The sequence below is a fragment of the Aquila chrysaetos genome, chromosome 8, assembly GCF_900496995.4.
Source record: "Aquila chrysaetos chrysaetos chromosome 8, bAquChr1.4, whole genome shotgun sequence".
NCBI classification, from domain to species: domain Eukaryota; kingdom Metazoa; phylum Chordata; class Aves; order Accipitriformes; family Accipitridae; genus Aquila; species Aquila chrysaetos.
Genome location: NC_044011.1, coordinates 32,957,121 through 32,977,051, shown reverse-complemented (window position 1 = coordinate 32,977,051; position 19,931 = coordinate 32,957,121). Strand labels below are relative to the sequence as shown.

The window sequence follows — 19,931 nt, the reverse complement described above, 5'->3', positions numbered from 1 at the left end:
CTACCATTAGAGGTGGGCTGTGGCTGTCTCTCTCTTAGAAAGAAGGAAGTCTTCCACAGAGGTTAAGACTCTTCATTAGAGTATACAACTTTATATATTCAAGCAAAAATCTAACTCTTATCTGTTTCTTAAGCTTTGAGATGTTTAAAAAAAAAGTTATGCAGAAAAGCCTCTTGAAGCTAAACTGTTGGAAGCTGTATGGGCCAAATTCAAATAGCTATTATATGTAGTATGTGCTACCCAAGTATTAATCTTCCCCTTTTGCCAAAATGTCAAGTATTTCCAAATACATTCCCTAGATAACTTAACAGTCATCCTCTCACTCAAACTTTAACTTATTTGTGAAACAAGAAAACCTTTATGTGGGAATACAGCAAAAACTTTGAAAACAGTTGTGCATAGGTATGATTAAAACACTACCTCCTGGTGACTTTGAGAGTAGCCTTATCTTCCACCTCTCAGCTTGAAGTACCAAAAGGCAAGGCAAATTCATTTCTCCTGTCACCAAATGTCGCTCATATTTTGGGGCCAAACTCACATTTTGGCAGCAGCATCCAGAATCCTGAAGAAGATGCATCTTCTGTCCTTTGCAGATTTGCCGTGTACTTCAGCCAGACATGCCTTCTGATTGTCAGGCTAATATCTGACATACATGAATAGTCTTAGCCTGCTGCATGCATGGTTTCAGATCAATTGCTTTTTTTAGCCACAAGCGCACAGGTGAAGTGGAGCGGAACTGAGCTGAATGCAGCAGACTGTTGCACTGTCAGAAGGCAACTAATGTCAGCACCTCCCCACTATGCCTAGAGCATGGCCACATATAAATTCCATTTTTTTCCGCTAGGTCCTGAGAAGTGATAGGTGCGGGCCACAGGTAAGAGGTGGCTGTGGCAAGGGTTAGTTGCTGCCTCCTAAAGAAAGGAGGGAAATTAAGAACTGGTGGATTTTGTTTCATTTGTGAAGTGGTGGCTAGTGGTTTCCTAAACTAACAGCCTCATAAACTGCTCTCAGCTCTGATTTATTTATTGGTCCATGCTGCAGTATAGCAGGCTAGTTCTTTAAGGGCAGAAATGAGTTTTAAGAGGCTGGCAAAAGGAGCTGTAATTGGGCTTCAGGATTTAAGTGTTGCAGAGAGGAAAATGACTATTCCTTCTGTTGAAAATTTATAATGTTTCAAATAATTTGATTTAGAAAATGAAGAAAAAAATTGCAGCAAGAGGTCTAGTTCTCCCTGAAGCTATACATGTATGCCGTGTTCCAAGCATAACATTTTTACGGTTTAATAAAAGTAGGAATGTGTGCATGCATAGACAACATACCTATATCACTTATTTTATCTGCATAAAGGGAAAAAGGCTTATCAATTCCCTTTCTCATACCTCAGAAAATACCTAAAAATGTGCTCATGTTCAATGTTCTTATTAAAAAAAAAATCCAGTCTGCTGGGAAAATACTATCCTAAAATGCTAATTCTTATAAAAGATGTATGTATGAGAACAGAGGGTTGAAAAAAAAATTGTTCGGCAACCTAAACAGGAGCACAGCCTAATCTTATTTGAAATGCTCTTTTTCTCTAGAGGAATAAACTGTATTTCTCAGATAATTACACTTTTAGCTTTGGTGGAAACCATTCAGAAACACACAAAGGTATCTGAAAGTACACAATACACTGTCTTGCCAGAAACAAACAAGCAAGGGATCACACTAGCAATTTGCTGCCCAGCCCTCCTAGGCCACTGTACACAGTGCCTGCAAACCAGTGTTTCCTGAAGCTTCTCAAACGCAACGCCTGTCCACCCAGGGACACAAAATCCCAACCAGCAGGAAATGTGAATAAGAAGTTGCTCAGGCTGGTACAGCACTGAGGAACAGTGATTTGCCCACCAAATGAGAATGGAAGATTTCAAAGCCCATCAGCTCTTCTGACCTTATCTAAGTCTGTGGAGATCCATTATCTTCCAAAGCAGTTCAGGAAGGAAAGCGAGATGACTATGGCACCTCCATGGCGTATCAGAAGTCAGCCATTTCCTCCTACCAGTGAGTGGTAGTATGTTAGAGCACTTTTGGAGTATCCTGCTGGGGGCTATATAGAGATCAGTCATTCTTGTATCTTTGCAGTTTGGTTAGAACTTGCTAGTCTTTCAGTGATCATAAATGCTTCAGGGCTCTCTGTGAAACTCTTTCTACAGATATTTGTTCTGTTTTTTCCCAGATTTTTCATGCATGCCACAAGTTTTATTATTTTATTGCTTCCATTTAGTGAAACCCCTTCCCTTCTGCATGTCTTGCCACAACATTAATAAACTCTGATCATGTTTTGTATTATCTGTTAATGTAACTGTAACTTTTATATACAGCAATCTAAGATGCATGTTGTTAAGATACACTACAAAAAAGAAATCTTTATCTATCCATGAACTTTTCTCTACAATCAATCACCACAATAATATTTTGAGATTCACAGTTTTGTTGTCTTTGCAGGTTGCATTGCATTTTCTGTTGACTACAAAGTTCTTCCATGCTCACATATACATAACTGGAATTCTTCACCTGTATTAACAGCCTGATATTAAAACATTTCTAGTACAAAATGAATTGATCTTATGTGAAATATTGGAGCGTGGGGATGGGTTCTTCCCTGGTGTAGGAAGATGCTGAAAAAATAAGTGGAGAGGTCTTAGGTGCAGAGAATTTCCCCATAGTAGAGACAAAGACAGAGCTGATACTGAGGGCATAGAATCTGGGGACTGGGTGCCTCACCTTCCTACTCTACTTTGTTACATAAGTAAAAGGCCCCACTATTTCCACAAAATGATTAGAGGGAAACAGTTTTCTGCTGAGGAAGCAAACTAGCTCCAAACCAGTGCCTGTGTCTCCACTGCCAAAATTTACTGTCTTTTATATTTTTCTACAATAAACCAAGTAATTTTTTAGCAACATTCTATGGTTCAATTAGATATTAATTACAGCTTGCAGGATGCTTATCAGGTAATACCCCTGTCCATTTTTTAGATCAGTAATTTGAGGTAGGAGGAGGTTTTCACTGATGAGTAGTGGTAGAGAAAGGAAAGAAGCAAGGAGCTCTGACTCTGAAATGCCTGCTTCACAGAATATAAAGCCTACCTTTGTGCAAATACAGTCATACATTAGCATTTTGCATCTGCTATCAAAAATACATGCTGATCATTAATTTGCATATAAAATTCTGGATTTTTAAATAGATGCAGCCTCCATGCTAAGGACCTCTTCATTTCCCATGTCCTATTTCTGTCACCTTTTATGAACTGATCCCAAGAAGAAATCAGTACCTATATATCAATAGAAATCAGTGAAATGCCAAGGAAGATGAGTGCTGCATATGATCAAGCACTTGGATTTGAAGCTCTCTGGAAGGAGGACTGACACTGCTCTGGCTTTGTAGTGATGAGCTCACATTATTGAATTTTTGGTGACTTTGTTTGAAATGCCAAGCTGAATTCACATTTCTGTGTTTCTCCTTTGCTTTCTTTTATGCACTTTTCCTGAACTAGTCTGCAAGGCAGCTATGCTTTAATTCAAATACTTCTTCAAGAATAACACCTATTATGTTAGCTTTGAGATAGTATCAATGGTTAGAATTTTATTGACAAACATGGTACCAACTAATATTAAATGCTAACCATCGATTGATATTTATATAATGTTAATCACAAGATCCTTTCCCCCACCCTATACTGCTCTGTTAATTCTTGCTATAGCATCATATCTAAAATATCTGTGTTTTTTTTTATCAGTGCTGTGAGGCATGTAGGAGAACAGAGAAACAGTATTTGATTAGGTTTCTTGGAAATCTGGACTCAGTTCTCAGCTTGTCTAAGACTTGTAAGATTGTGGTCTCTTAGGGGAGTGATAAGACTCACTCTGAGCACACTTCCTCTCTTTGTCTATGTTGCTGCTGTAATAAACAGCCCTCGTCCAAACAGCTAACAAAGTGTATGTGCAAAATGAGGCTATAGTCATGGTTGAATTCTTGGTATACTACAAGATTATAAATAAGTTAACATAATCTTGGCACTGTAAAAGCAAATAATGTCTATTGTTCTTGGTTCTTCTGTTGAATAAATAAAAAATATACTTTCTTTAACTGGCATTTACATTCAGATAAATTTTGCAAGCAGTGTGCTTGCAGATGATCTGTAAAATATTGGCAACACTGATGGTGGGAATATTAATTCAAATCAGTGCATGTGCCAGATATTCCCTATGACTACTGCAAATCTCACTGTTTTTAGACAAGTCAAGAGGTATTCTTTATTACAGTCTGTGATGTTCACTTTTAGCTTTGTTTTGCTCGCAGTTCTGTATCTGCTGGCTGGTCTGAAACATGAGATTTCTTTACAATAATTGCTCTTCCTGATTTGAAATTATATGTTATGATCTTTTATATATTTACAAGACTCCTGGGAAAATGAATGTTGAATCCTAAATTAATCATCAGCTGTTTCATCAAAACTGTTGCATAATCTCATAAAAAGATAATTGCAAGATAATTTATGTTATTTGCTTTCAAAGGGCCTGTTTGAACTCCCATCAAAGCTGATGGAATGACTTCAACCAAAATTTGTTTGGGCCCTTTCAGTTTGACCTATTAGTTCTCTTCATCTCTTTTCCTGGAACAAGAGGACTTTGGGTATTGTGGAGCTTAATGTCTGATAGAAAATGGGAGTAAGGCAACCAGCACCGTTTGTTGGTGATCTTGTAGTGCTATGGAATAGACAGACATTGGCTGTTTCTTCCTCTCCTCCTCCTGCTGGCTGTGTTTTGCTCATAAATATCAAGACGTAGCTTGTGGTCTTCTTTAAAAAAGGCATATTTCCTCATCTGTTTAACCTCCTACCTTTCTCTGACAATGTCTTTATGCTTCTAACAATGTCTTCTGGTTGGGAGGTTGGTAAATGTTGTTTCTGATTGCTCAGCAGGCATCCTGTTAGAGCAGATTGCTTCCCAGACAGCAGAGTGCTTTACCTGTTAGTGCTTTTCCTGGCCACTGAGTGACAGTACCATCAACGGAACCATTCATTGAACCTGTATTTCTAGCTTCATAGCTTCTACCTAAATCCTAGACTACTGCAGCAGCTACTGGTAGTTCCTGGTGAATGGTGCTCTATTTTTTTCAAGAGGATGAACTAAATCTTGAAACCTCCTTACTGAAATTATTAGTGATTAGGCAGCAGAAGAGTTTGGATAGGCCATAATAGCTTTTAGCTTATTTGGTTCAGCTTGAGCTTTATGGTCATGGAGGACATTGTCATCCTTAGTTAGTCTGAGTTTGGAAGTTGTGCTTAGGCTGCTAGTAGATTGTAAGAGATTAACTAGTCCTTTCTTCCATTAGACATGTTATTAGTGACCAGAGCTTTTTTTAGATTAGCAACGTTAAGAACTGAATTAAATTTAATTCAACTTCTCTGCAATGTAATTGGGAGTTGTTTTTTTGCCGTTAAGAGTTACAGTTCATTCTGAGAGATATTGTGGCTCCAGATTTACATCACAACACAATTGCTCCAAGTCTTAGAAATATAGTTTAGAGCAACTGTTTTCAACTACGTAAATGGTGTTCTGTTGCTTTGTGACTAATGTTTTGTCAGTTGTGGAATTTCACCCTTTACAACTGCAAGTTCTGTAAAATAGCCAGAATGGGAATGAGAGTCTGTGATGATTCAGAAGTGTATTATAAGAATACTTCTGAAAAGAGAATAGAGAAAAATGTTAGTGGATTATAGCAAGACATAAAATTTTAAATGAGCTGCTTTACTTCAAGATAAGGTATACCATCAAAATCTTTTTGTCTTAATTTGTGAGCAGTATCAAAAGACACAACAGCACTTGGGAAATCTAAAAAAAAAAAAAAAGGAAATATGTCAAACTCCCAATGCAAGAAACTCAAAACAAAATTTCTCCTTTACTTTTTATCATCTGAAAGAATTATAAAACCCTTTCTATAAACGAAGTACACCTGCTAGTGTACAGACCCTTAATTTTTAAGCTACTTAAACGAAGCCCTTGTGCTATGGTGGTCTCTAGAAATCCAGGGCATGTATATGCTGGGCTGCTTGCCTTTAGGAGCTAAATGGGCAACAGAGTCATGTAGAGAGACCTGAAAGATTAAGTAATCCACCTGAATTTAAGGAAAGAAGATTGGGGCAGATCTAAGAACAGAATTCACTTTTTCAGACTCATGATCTCACATCCTTTCTAAAGACAAAGCATCCCGCCTCCAGCTTTAATATAGTAATTTTTCTAAAACTGTACCAAACTTGTTACCTAGGCCTAAATTCATTAGCTTCAATGGGACATGACTCCACTGTGGAAATGGGAAATACAGCTGAGGGCTATTCTCCTTTTTCCTAGAAACAGAATATTGCTCTGTCATAGTGATACATATAATAGTTTTGCAGGAATTATGGAGGGGAATCCAGAGAAAGTGTACACTGACTGTCTTGTTATGTTTCCAAAAGATACCATGAGAGGATTTCTGTAATTTTAACGTACTGCAAGAAAAGCATAAACCGGGCAGTCTCCTCTTTGCAGGAATCACAGAGGTCCCTTTCATTTGGCAGCTACAGAGTCCAGAGCACAATAATTTTTGGTTTCCAAATGGGTTGGGGATTTTTTCAAGGCAATTTCTGCTTTGCAACCCATTTAATGTTTTTGTCTTTTAGTTCAACTCACAGCTAAACTTGGATGTAAATAAGAGCAGGTGAGACAGCCTGCTTTCCAGTTGGTTCTAATCTGCGTATACAGCTGGGACAATAGTTAAGAGCTAGCAGAAGAAAAAAGGCAAAGGTGCAGACACTACAGTGGTATAAACAAATAAACAAATGCACAGCTTTGAAGTCGGTGGACCTTTAACAGTTTACACCAGCTGTGATTTAACAAATCTGGTAGGCCGTGAAATCTTTCACAGTTAACTTTAGCATTCTTAAATGTGTTGTATGTTTTATGGACTGGCTTTAACAATCTACAAAAATGTATTATGCTATAAACTTAACAGGGAAGCAAGAACAGGTTATATTACATGAAAAAGGGTGAATTAACACTTTCTAGGAAACGCACCTACTGACTTTTTGACTTGTAATGCTAATTGTCCAAGTATTGCATTAATTTAGCGTTCTTCTGGTAATAGCTTTTTTTAATGTAGAGGTTAGGTAGGGAGTGTTAGGGCAGCACAAGGGCCAGTGGCTCCCCGGTGGCCAGGATGCTGGGCTCCATCCCACCATCCCCAGTGAAAGAGCAGGGCAGATTGAGGGGACAGTCCCCAGCCCAGGGCATCAGGCACCTCCACGGGGCTGGGGCAAAATGTTAGCCTGTGGGTGGGGGTCAGGATCAGCCCCAGCAAGGGGAAGCAGGGTTAGACACTGCCGCAGGATGGCAGGGCCATGGGGATGGGGATGGGCCGATGCCAAGCTAGGATGTCAGTCCACGGGTTGGGCCTGGGTCAGTGGGCCCCTGGCTGGGCAGGGCTGTGGCGGAGCTGGAGACTGGCATCCTGCAACATCACTGGGGCAGGGACTGATGGCCCCAGGCTGAGATGAAATGGGGTCCTGGGCCATGGGCAGGGGTAGGGACAGCCCCCGAGGAGGAACTGATCGGCGCCATTATAGCCTGTTAGTGCCCTCAGAGCTGTGACAGGGTGAGGGAGAGAAAAGTTTCTTAGTAAAAGGTAAGTATTTCCATCCAGATCAGTTTCAGCTTCTGATTCTGCATATGAAAGGCACCTGTGAAAAGCATGTGCACAGAGCTCTGCTAGTTGCCACAGTAATGAATTCATCCTACCATGACATGAAAAGAGTCATGGTAGAGGTCTCAGGTGCCAGTGGGTGAGGAATTCTGTTTGGCAGCATCTTCTGTCCAAACCATCAGGGGTTTGTTCTTCCTCATATAGGGCATTGTACACAGAAACGTGGACTGTTTCCTGTGGCACAGAGATCCATAGGTGCTAGCCGTGTAGCAGATCAGTCTATCCAGAGTAAAATATGGTCCCAGTGAGTGTAGCTTTAACTGGGTCATTTCGTACACACAAAGACACTATTTGTGTCATAATTTCAAACATTGTGCATTAGTCTTTTTTCTCCCAGTATTTTAAAGACATCTGTGACGCTGATATGAAGGAAAAAGAATTAAAATGATTTCAACAGGAAATGGACTTTTGTACAAGATTCCCCCTCCCCTTCCAATTTCTTCTCGTGCAGCAGCTGCTGTTGCCACGCTTTGTTGCTATGGTGGTGTTTTGTGTGCCAGAATTTTATATTCACTCTTGAAGAGTTACCTGATTGAGTGGCTGTGCCACATAAGTTATCAGTCTCACTCACAAAGGATATATCTGACTGCTGTCATTATGTACATATGACATCTAGTAAATGGATCAAATTAAGTACAAACATATTCCATCGGCCATGAGTTTATGTAAGTATTAATTTAGCAGGTGAACTCTTTTAGTAAATGAGTGACAAAAAATTATGATCTCGCTTGGGACTACTGCATTTGGTAGGTTTCATTTCTTAACACAACAGTCACACACAAGGCAGTTTCACTACACCTTGTGGCACTCATCTCTCATTGGTAAGATTTGAGTTCTACTGTCTGCATTATTTGAAAGGTGCTTTTCTGAGAATGACTGAGCTTTTATCAGAAAGATAGTGTCAAATTTTCTATATTTCTTTGCTGGAGAGTTGTTCTGTAGAACTTAATGATCTTGCTCCCACTGATAATTAAAGCATAATTTGGCCCAATTTAAAATGGAATTAGGATGATATACTTCTGGTGAAGCTGAGTTTATCTTTAATCCCAAATCCTGCAAACACTGCCACTTGTGCTTAACTCTTAGTATGTTAAGTGCATCATTGCACTGAAGCATTTTCAAGGCTGAGGCCACTGCTGCTTTTCAAAATGTAGACTTACACCAATAAACTCAGGATAGCAAGTGACATTGAGATATTTCATATATATTTCTCTGAAATAAAATTTGTAAAAGTAAATTTTATTTTTAATGCATTTGTCATGTCACCTGGTGATATAGTCTTTCTGTATAGCTTTTGCCATATCTTCATTTGACCTGACTTTGATCAACACCATCTGTTATTTAAATCAGTTACTGCTCCTTTCTGCTATTTGTCTACATAGATCTCCACACGTGTATCTAAAACATACTGTGTATTCAGTTTATTCCCCTGGAAATGAAATACTGGTACCTAAGCACGTTATATAAAATTTGTGCTTTACAGGTATATGGCATTCAAATAACTTGTATTATTTACACAAGGTAATCATTTTACTGTCCAGGCTGAGATTTTTGAACCTACAAAAATGAAAACACCCAGAAATCAGTTCCTGCAGCAATATAAGACCAGCATGTATCACATCTGATATGTACAATTTTGAATAACTACCTGAATAAGCCCACTGCTGAGTTTATTTCTAATGGTACATCCATCATTTAATTTCTTGGAACTAAAAGGGGCTGAGTCAAGAAGAAACAGAAGATATGCATAATACCTCATATATTTAGTGAGCCTTACTGCACATTTGGAGAAAGGTGTCTGGTTCTTCTTTTGACAGACTTGGTCCAATCATCTAATGATGTGATACTTGTACTCTTTCTGGGTGTAACAATCCTGCTGAGTGTAGCTGGTTTCCAGGTCACTGATCCCATGCTTTGTGGAAAAGAAAGCTTGAATTTAGACATGCACTGAATTTAAGTGTTTGCAATATGTACTACATATCAAGAAATGTATTCTTAGCTGGAGCAGATGCTAATTAAGCAATGGCGGTAACACATAAGCTAGCTATCCGGGTTGAAACTAAAATTCCCACTGATTTCACTGAGCCCAGGATTTCAGCAAAGGCTGAATCATAAGCACTTTCCAGAATTGTTGTTTAAAAGGCACAGTCATAGTGCCATTTCCTTTTGTGCTTCCTCCTTCCTTTTGATGCAAAATCCATTAGGTATCTGCCATATAAAAGGCATGTTTCTCTTCAGCCAAATACCATCAGATTAAAATACTTAAGTCTGAAAAGCCACAAAATTGCTCCAAACAATACTTCATATCTGAAATATCAGATACTAGTATCAGAGCCTATACTGATCTATAGGATCACCTCTTCCATGTTCAGACTAACAGACTGCTCGGAGTCTATGGTATCATCAGGAATCATGAGGTATCAACGTGAATTGTGATTGTTTTTCCCTAACAAAGACTGTAAAGAAGGCTAGGCCAAGTGAAAATGTATTACGGACTTGCTGAGAAAACTGCCACGTTTTATATAGTGGTTTTAACTACTACCATAGTAGTTTTATATCTTCCAGTTGATTTCAGTAGACTGCCATAAATACGAGTGCTTAAGGGATCACAGATAAGTACTGTAACGTCTGTGCTCTTTCCTCTTATTTTCTGGGGGATTTTAATATTATTATTTTATTTTTATTCTTTTGTATACTATATGCCGGGATGAAAAGGCAGTTGTGAAAATGGTACTGAAAATCTCTCTCCCTTACCCCATCACAGAGCACTCCTGTACTTACATCCGTGCAGTCAAACCCAGAATTTGTTATTGTTTCTTTAAGTCATGGCAAATGAACGGAAATTAAAGCACAGCAGTGAGAGAGCAGACTTTCATCCTGACTGATGTTCCACCCGCATTTGCATGGAAGGTTGATAAGAATAAAAAATAGATCAAATGGATTAATTGGCCTTGGAACATGTATGCTGCCTGCACGGACTATTGTAAAGGAGCAGATTCAGCTCCCACTAAAGGCAATGAAAAGTTTCTCATTGAAGGGGAAGAAGTTGGAAGAGGCTCAGAGGAAGAGCTTTAACAATTCTGTAACTACAGTAAGAGCATATTGGGAGTCCAATAAGCCAGTTTTGTAGCTTTTTAATTAAAAGAAGCTACATCTCCCTACTCAAATTGTATATATTTTTTCCTAGTAATTTTTTGAAATATCATTCCTTGAAACTAAATCAATTTTCCTTCAAAGACATTCTTTCTACATCGTTTGCTTTGTCTATAGTAGGAGTTTGGCCTGCTGCCCCTAAATCGTGAGGGTCAACTGGAAACCTCTACAGAGAAATTAGAAATCTCATGCGCTGTGTCATGTGATGCTTTGCCTCTGCTACGACTGCACATGGGCTCTAACAGAGAGAAAGTAATTTGTGGAGCACATATAACTTTGTTCTTCAAAACCCTTTCCTTAAAACCCCTGGATTTAGGATTTTGCTGGGCGAAAGGACATTTTGCCTTTTGAGTTTAGTATACCTAAAACTGAATTCAGGTCATGTGCCTTTGTTCTCAGGAAGCCCCTTCATCTTATGGGAGCAAAAAGCTTTGGTAAAGCAATTTCTGTGTATTTAAAGCATGAAGCCTCGACGGGAGTTCTATGTCCCACTCTCTAAATCCTAGAGTCTTTCGTCTTTTGGCATCCCATTCATTGTTTTGCAGGCTAAGCATTGCCCTTCCACTCTGCTTTTGCCATAACTATTTCCTAAAATTGCACTCAGTGTTCCCTGTGCTCACCTCGTTCCGAAGACTGACACTGGCGAGAGGTACCAATCGCTGACCACATCTCTCAGTAGGACAAGCGACATAGGGCGTTACGGTGCATTAGCGGAGACCTGTGGGTGCCTCTCCCTCAGTGCATTTTTCAAGCGTCTCCCTGTTGTCCTTCTCGCCTTGGTGGGGCCGAGGGAGCTGACCGGGACCGCACTTCGAGGAAGGCAACTGCTGGGCGCTGGTGGCCCGGGACCAGGCCGCCCCACCTAGGCCTCAGCCCGGGGCGCAGGCTCGGGGAAAGCGAAAGCCCCGGCGGGGCGGCGCCCGGCCGAGCTCCCCCCGCGCAGCTCGGCGCGGGGAGGTCGGCCGGGGGCCTCCCCCCCCTCAAGAAGAACCCGAAGCCCGGCTCGCCCGGCCCCGCTGCGCTCCCTTCCCGGCCCCGCGGCGGATGCCGTGCCAGCCGCTGTCGGCAGGTGGCGCCGCAGTGCCGCCGGCGCGGCGCGCTGACCTCGGCGCGGGGGAACCTCGGGGGCCGAGCCTGGCGGGGAGAGGAGGAGGGGCAGGCGGGAGGGGAGCGGAGCGGGTAGCGCCGCTCTCTCCGTGCCCCTGCGTGCGTGTGTGTATGAGAGCGGGCGGGCGTGTGCGTGCGTGGCGAGCCGCCTGTATATAGAGGATGTGCCGCTGCATGGCTCGCCCCGGCCGCTGCCGCGCCAGGTCTCTCCTCGGGCGCTAGTGAAGCCTCTTCGCCCTCGCCGCCTGGGCAGCCGCTTGGTTGCCCGCTGCAGGCGCGCCGAGCGCGGCTGCCGGCCGCTCTCTCGGGGCCGTTTCCGGCGCCCCGGCGTCCCTCCCGAGGCGGCCGCCTCCCGCGGCTTCTCCGCTCCGGGGGAGAGCGCGTCAATGCGGTGCAAATGGCCGGGGCACAGCCAGGGGTGCACGCTCTCCAGCTCAAGCCCGTCTGCGTCTCCGACACCCTGAAGAAAGGCATCAAATTCGTCAAGTGGGACGATGTGAGTAGCTTCCCCCCCCTCGCCGCGCCCCACAGGGGGCAGAGCGGCAGGGCCACGGCGGGGTTATGCAACGCGCGGGGCGCATCGATCGGGCAGGAGGGCTCCGGCACACATGTTGCGGCCGGCCGGCGCCGCGGCCGGCCGGGGCCGCGACCGGCCCGGCCCTGCCCTGCCCTGCGAGGCAGCGGGAAGCCGGGGCGGGCCCGCCCGCGGGGCGCTGTGCGCGCCTCGCCCGCTGCGGAGGGCAGGTGCGAGGTGGCGGGGCCGTCCCACGGCGGGAGTTGAGTTGGCGGCCGGTGGGGGACGGTCGCGGTGGCTGGCGATAGGTGCCCCCCACCCCGGCTGGGCGGTCGCCGTGTGGAGTCCGGGCCGAGGCGAAAGGCGGTGTTAAACCGCCGGCCGTCTGCCGGGCGAACTTTCTCCAAAGGTTCTCCCGGCTCACTTCGCTTGGCCGGTGCGAGCTGTGTTGAGCTGGCTCCCGTCGCGAGCGTCTTCCTCTCCTGCCTCTCTTGTTTTATTGTGCACGTTGCCATCTCTGTCGCCGTAACATAGTTGTTTCAACCTGTTCCCTATCTCTCTTGTTCCATCTCCTGTTTCCTCCTCCCGACTTCTCTCCTTCCTTCTGGCTCCTGCCCTTCCCTTTGTCTCTCTGTCTCTGGGGGGGTTCTCAAGCCCTGGACATGTTCTCCCAGGGCTTGCTGTTTGGGTACCCCTGCTCATCTTTCTTCCTCCGCAGAAGGCACTCTTCTTTATCGGCTCGTTAGGGCATGAGACTTGCCTCAAAATCACATCTGCTTTCCCCTTGTCCCAATGCTTTACACTTGTATTGCCTCACATAGGAGAGGAGTGGGGTTTTCACTTCCCCTTTGGTAGCGCAGCTATTCGGCAGCTGGTATTTCTTTCTTCACTTGCAGGCTATGCCCAGGACCGTTTCAGAGAAAGGTAGCCTTTCTCTGTTTAGCTTTCCTCTTCTTGGAGCATGAAAGTAAGCCTACTGTGCTGCAGAGAAGAAAACCAGAAAGGATGAGTCCTCTGCTAGCCTTGCTCCTACAATAGGACGTTGGGTGTTTGTGTCTCAGTTGTGCATGGAGGAGGGGGTGCCCCTAAAAGTCTGTCTGTGAATGGTGTCTGGAGACAGAGGGGCATAGTGAGACCCAAGCTGTGGTAGAGGAGTGGTTGGGAAAGAAGGCAGGCAGTTTGAATGTTAGGAGAATTGTTGAGGATAACTTGCTTTGAGAGCCTTGATGCAGCTCTCGTATTTTTGCTGCAAATTTGGCTGTGCTAAAGACATCCACAGCAACAACTGGAGGGACAACAGAGAGAGAGGGAGAAGGAGCAGTTTGTGTGTCTAACAGCTGTTCTTGTCTCATTACGTATCGCTGTTTTGCCATTGCTTTCAGCCTGTCCAGCGGCCAAATGTGAGAGCCTGACCTCTATAAACCTGTGATAAACACTCTCAGAGAGGGAAAGAACACCAAGAAACTGAACAACTTGTAGTGTGAAATTTTATTTACAATAATAAGTTAACACATTTTTAATAAGCTCAGCGACCTGACCTTGTCCACAGTAGTAAACATTGGCTTGACACAGGTTATTCATATTCAGGAACTAAGCTTGTCTGAGAAACTGTTTTCCTTCGGTTGATATTTTCCTTAGTGTAGGAAAAGGCAGCATAACCTCAGCCTTGTCATTGCAGTTATTGTTTTATATTTGGTAAGCTACCAAGAAATTTCCACAGGTATATGCAGAGGTCAAGTTAATGGTGTTTTAAGTCTCCAGACTGAAAGTCTAAGCGATTAGGCAACAGTTTAAATTATTAGTTTAAGTGCTATTTCTTAAGCAGTATATTGTATACATAGAATTTGAAGGAGAAGAGGTGTTCTCCATGAACAGTGGATGTTTAGTGGCTAACCTGTCTGCTTTAGACTAACTGGAAAAAAGATTTTTCAGTGGTAAACCTAAAGGCTACAGTAATAAAATACAGCTAAATTCTATTTATGCGTGTCAGGTTAAAGGTGTTACTCAGCAATACACAGGTATTACCTGGAATGTGTGACTGAGATGAGAAAGAGTCCTGTTGTGTTTAGTGAGTGCTTTCATCAGCAACCTTGTGAAAGTTGATGTGTATTTAGCCACCCTGTGTGATGAAGAGTACTAGGATTAACTCATTGTTGACCATGTATTGTGTGTATATGAATGCATTTCCCAGCCCCCAGCCCCACTGTCTTGCCTGTAGTGTTTCTTGTCAGCGGTGGAAGCCCCACAAAATCAAAGATTTCAAGGGAAATGAATCTCATTTGGCACTCCGGCTGTAAGAATGTCATCAGATGAATGGGTGTTTGGTGACTTTGAAAAGTATTTGTCATTGAGTAGCCAATCACCACTTCAGAGTCTTTGTTTTCTATCAAATTAATCTGCTTGAAGGGTTTTAAAAAAATGATTATTATTAATCTGCACCTCTGTGGTCTCTCATGTAAATAGGCATGCACAAACTCTCCAGTGAAACAACAGGCTGTAATGACAAATAGTAAACTACAAAATGTAACAGTAAAATAGAATGGACCATAACGAGTACTTTGGATCTGCTGTGCTAAGAGGGCTGTTGAGAAAAGTGAGGCTCACATACTGCTGTTTATTACGCACCATTTTCTATTTACTGTTTCTGAGTGAGAACGGGAGTTCAGTTCTTCCGCATCGCCTGTGCACTAGGGCAGCATTCGTTCCTGTCCAAGGCATACCCTTGTAGTACACTTCCCTGCTGTTTTGTTTTGCAGTTTAAAGATGGCTCTATTGACTTTGCTTCACATTTCATAAAGCAAAAGAGTGTTTTCGGTGAATTCCTGTGACTTGTACGAAGTTTCAGCCCAAAGCAAAATTTTTCCAGCTGAGTTATAAGCCACTGAAAAGTAGCATTTTTTAAATGGGAATGCTGGAAGGATTTAAACCAGAGCATGAGAGGCGTGTAAGGAATTTCATGCTGTATAGAGTAACAGTTGTTAAAGAATGTGTTTGCCAGCTTTTAGAAGGATGCCACAGCGTGGTGTGCAGAACAGTATGACAAAAGCTGTAGAGATACAGACTTTAAAACTGATCCACCCATGGACTTCCCATCCTGAGCATCTAATAGCTCTGTGCCTAATTAGTAACTCTGAGGCTGCTAATAAGCAGATGTGGTACTGATGTTGTTATACGGACCCCCTCCCTAAAGAACAGCAGTGATGTCTGCTACATGGTACACATGAACCTCATCCAGTGTCTGCTGCTGCTTTGCCCCCCGCCCCGTAATGATGATCCAGTTTGAAAGAGAAATGCCTGGCCTGAGCTTTGCTAAGAGGAGAAGAAGAGGTTATGTCAGCCATTCAGGATCACATACAGGCAGGTGGAAGGCAAGCAGCTCAGGAGGCTTGAAATTCCACTTCCTCTGTGGACCATCTTCAGTTTCTAAATTGTAAAAGCATTTGGATCAATTAAAAAGTTCCAGCTTTGCAAGACAAGTCACACTTTTGTGCATCGGGATTGGATGTAATATCACTTAGGCCATCCAATGCCTAATACAGTCTATTAACAAATTCCATTTTGGATCAGGATATAAAGCACTACAGTCAAACATATGATTGTTGTCCTATAACTTTGCTTTTCTTCACATTGTTTTATTCTGTAACAGTATTACAGGACGGAAAACAAATTTTAGAATTAACTCTTGTTCTTGATGTGTAGATTGGATTCACAAGGCGCTGAACAGAAATAGCTGACATTTGAATAGGTGAAAGATAAAAGTGAGTGGTTGCTTAGGTGGTTTTTTCATGAATGTATGCACATGTGTGTCTGGTTTGAGGTGCTAGTTGGCTGAGCACTTGCTTCTTCAAGTGATGTTTCTTCATGCTGTCTTCAGTTGGGCCTTTATAACCACTTCTCCCTTACTACTGGGAAGAGACTCTGAGTCTTTTAAGTACTGGTCCGGTCTTTGAACAGATGCACTCTCTTATTCCTAGAGAAAAGCGATAGCTGTGAAAGGGAAGGCTTAAAGAAGAACTGACTTGATCCACTCTGCTGTAGTGAAACCCAGGTTATAATAGCTTTTCCTGATGAGAGTTTTAAAACGGTTTAATAAATAAATAAAATGGACGCAATTGAGTCCATGGGTGAAGCTTTTTTTGTAGGGGGTTGAACTTAATGTAGCAGAATGTGTTGCTAGCTGAGAAGGTTAATGAAACCTGAGTGTAAAGGGCAACTTCTCTCGGGACTGATCTGACATCTGAAGTGGCTGAAACCTGCCTTGGCTGTCTTTTTTCCTTTATTTTTCTCTGGCCTGTAGTGGGAACAAGGCAGACATAACTGAGTTAACAAATAGCTCAACAGCTAGAGCACAGCTCAACTGATGTTTTCTAAGAGCAGTAATTGGCACACTGAAGCCAGTTAATATGATGGTGTATATTAAAAAATAGATTTGTTTTAAGTTCTTGCTTAAAGGCTTTCTTATCTTCAATAGTGATAATATGTACTTTGCATAAAGAATTTGACTGGTCTCTCTGTGGCTTACACTATTTACTTTTACTTGCATGTTAACTATATCAGTAAGGTAACGTAACTCCGCCTAAATTGAGGGACGTGATTCCAATTTTATAGCCATATATTTTTTTCTAAATATTTAGTTACGAAACAAACTTCCTGATAAGTAGTGTTGTTTAGTGGCTACAGCACTTCACCAGGTATTCCAGTGAGCAGCAGAACTGAACCCAGGTCTTTTAAGTTCTATTTTAATGCCTTTCTCTCGGAGCACTTCTTTGTCTTTAAAAGACATTTTTGAGCTCAGATGGTAAGTGCTATGTAAAGTTTTTGGGCTTCTTTATTTGTTTAAAATCTTCTAAAGAAGGTTATCTAGTGTATGAGATACATCCCTTTTAACCTTACAAGTAAATATAATGTCAGAGTATTATTATTATGGATAAGCTGAGGTCAAACAAAGACAAGACCTGGAATTATCAGAAGTGATTTTAAGATGTTGATGCTCAGGTAACTTTTTTTTTCCCTGCCTTTTTTTTTTTTTTTTTTTTTTTTAAACACTGCATAAGTCTGTCACTACAGTACATTACTGAGGCCATGAAAAATCAACAACCATTGTTCTGTGCATATAAAACTGAAACAATAAACTGAAGAGAGTTTATTTTTTTCTGAATGTTTTCAGTCTGACGGGAAGTTAGTCCAACATTCTAGAGTTTTTGTTGTTTTTTTCTTTCTTTGTTGCTAATCTTTATGTAGTAGACAAATATCAGCTCTGTGCTATATAAAAATGTTATATCTAAATGAGTAGAAGTTGTGGGTTTGGTCTTTTGCAACATAGGAGTGTAGTTAGATTGAGTTTAAAATTTCTCAACAGTTAACATTTAGTAAAGGGGAAAGCCTGAACTTGATATTGGAAAGCTCTTGCTAACTTTAGCTTGGCGGGGGGAGAAGATTTGGATCTGCTGCAAAATGGTTAGATGGCTGCCTTGGAAGATCTGGTGAAGACTTTGCATGGTTAAGTTGCAGATAACCTCTGTGGTGGTGTTGTGTCTGAGCCCTTTGGAGTGCTGGTAGATACTAGGGAAACTGAAAACCAGAAAACAACTCTTAAGTAAATGAGGAATTCTTTGTGAAAAGGAAGCTAACAGTGAATTTAAGTTGTGCACTGTATGCTTTCTTCACGTGAATGTTTGAATGCTCAAGGCCTTTTTTTTAACAAAGACTGTAGTGAAATAGAGTTAACTAATCATTGTGGAGTCTTTTATCTATTATAAAGTAAATGCTTCATAAGCAGTTTTTAGTTTATTTTCACAAGATCCATTAGATGACAGAATGTGTTCCCAATTGTACTGTTTTAGGTCCAAAAGGACTCCAACATAAAAAAACTACCGATTTTTAATCTGTGATTAGATACCTTGGACCTAGTTTTCAGACTGCATAGCACCATACAGTCAGATGTTGAGAATGCCTCCCCAGTGACTTCAGATGAATTTGGGCTCAGCTTCTCTGAAAATTAGAAAATGAAATGTGGAAATACAATTCTAGTATTCCTTCAAAAACAGAATACAGCATTTACACCCATGAACAGACTGGTTTAAATGATTTGCTGAGCATCACATAAGAACACTCTGGCAGAGGTAAGATCTTCCTGGTTGGCATTTGGCTACTTTTGCTATAAAGTTTTCCCTTTATTCCTTCTTTCTTGACCGCATACTTTGCAACATCTACAACAAATGAGGACTCATGCAGACAAATCAAGACTACATGCAGTAAGGCTATAATAAGCCCAAGAGTATGGACATCCTGAGAAACGAGACAGGATAGTCTGCTTCTGAGAAACAAATCCTGCTCAAGGTAGCTCTTTTAAACTTGCAGGAAGTTAAGTCTTTAATTAGCAGAATGGTGACTTCTGTCCTGTGGTGTCATCACCAAAGTTTCTCCAGGGTTTAACCACTCTAATAGTGAAGAATATTTTCTTGCATGTTCCTATTGAACAAGTGTGATTTCATTTTACGGGTCCTGTAAACTCAATTCCAGTTTTGATTTTTTTGTCCTGCTTCCTCCAGCACTCATTTCACCTTCTCCAACATTTCCTTCTTGCAGTCTGTTCCTTTCCATGGCAGATTTGGTTCTTCTGCCCTCAGTAAAAGAGGATTATTTCAGGGGTTCATTGCAAAACTGGGGGATGGGTACTCTCTCCCTCTCACTCATAGTTCAGCTGTCCGCCTGAAGAAATTCATAGTGCTAATTGTTTGGGTAATCCTGCTTAGTTCCAGTCTGAGTACACCCAGTGTATTATGGAATTTAACAGCTAATATATCTGCTGACCATGTATAAACTGTGGGTTTGCTATCCCTTCTCCTTTGCTCCTTCTCCACTCCTCCAAGCCTGTAGTCCCTCTGGCTTGTGGGGTGGTGAGAAAACTCTTTGCAGGGATGGTCGCCACACCTCTCCTGCAGTCTTACACCCTTGCTCAACCAGAGTTCAAGCCCTTTCGCCAAAGTGAAAGAGAAGTTGCAGAATATTTTGCCTTTGCCAGAAACAATCTGTATTTCTTAGCTTTGTGTTTGGAAGCAGTTTGGCAGAAATTTTCCAGGAGAAGGTGCAAGCAAATGAAATAACGATGTGTGTAAAAAGTTTTCGGGTTATATTTGTGGATGTTCGATGTCTCTAAAAATCTGAGGCAAAATGAGGAAACAACCATCTGGCTTAATAAGGCTTTGCTGTGAGCCCCATCTATTGGAAGAGCTGAAGATAAAGGCTGGTCTGCTTTTCTTTTTAAAGTCTGTTGATGTGAATTTTGACTACAACTGTTTCTAAGAAACATCGTCATTATCTATATATGATTTATTGAAACACGTACTCATCTGACGCATGGTCTTGCTGGTTGACAAG

The 19,931-nt window shown here is 41.9% G+C and overlaps 1 protein-coding gene and 1 long non-coding RNA gene across 3 annotated transcripts in view; one reads left to right on the top strand and one right to left on the bottom strand.

Moving 5' to 3' along the window:
- Positions 1-2,208: 2,208 nt before the first annotated feature.
- LOC115344682 lies at positions 2,209-9,981 on the bottom strand. The gene is made up of 2 exons (XR_003924594.1): positions 9,555-9,981; positions 2,209-5,721 (listed from the first exon to the last, which is right to left on the bottom strand). It is a non-coding gene; the product is annotated as an uncharacterized LOC115344682 (long non-coding RNA).
- Positions 9,982-12,096: 2,115 nt separating this feature from the next.
- Positions 12,097-19,931, top strand: part of PLCB1 (phospholipase C beta 1) — a 412,867-nt gene continuing 405,032 nt past the window's right edge. For both annotated transcript variants that reach the window (XM_030022429.1, XM_030022431.1), the window contains exon 1: positions 12,097-12,533. In XM_030022429.1, coding sequence (XP_029878289.1) covers positions 12,435-12,533 — 99 coding nt within the window. In that variant the 5' untranslated portion in view covers positions 12,097-12,434. The remainder of the gene's footprint in view (positions 12,534-19,931) is intronic.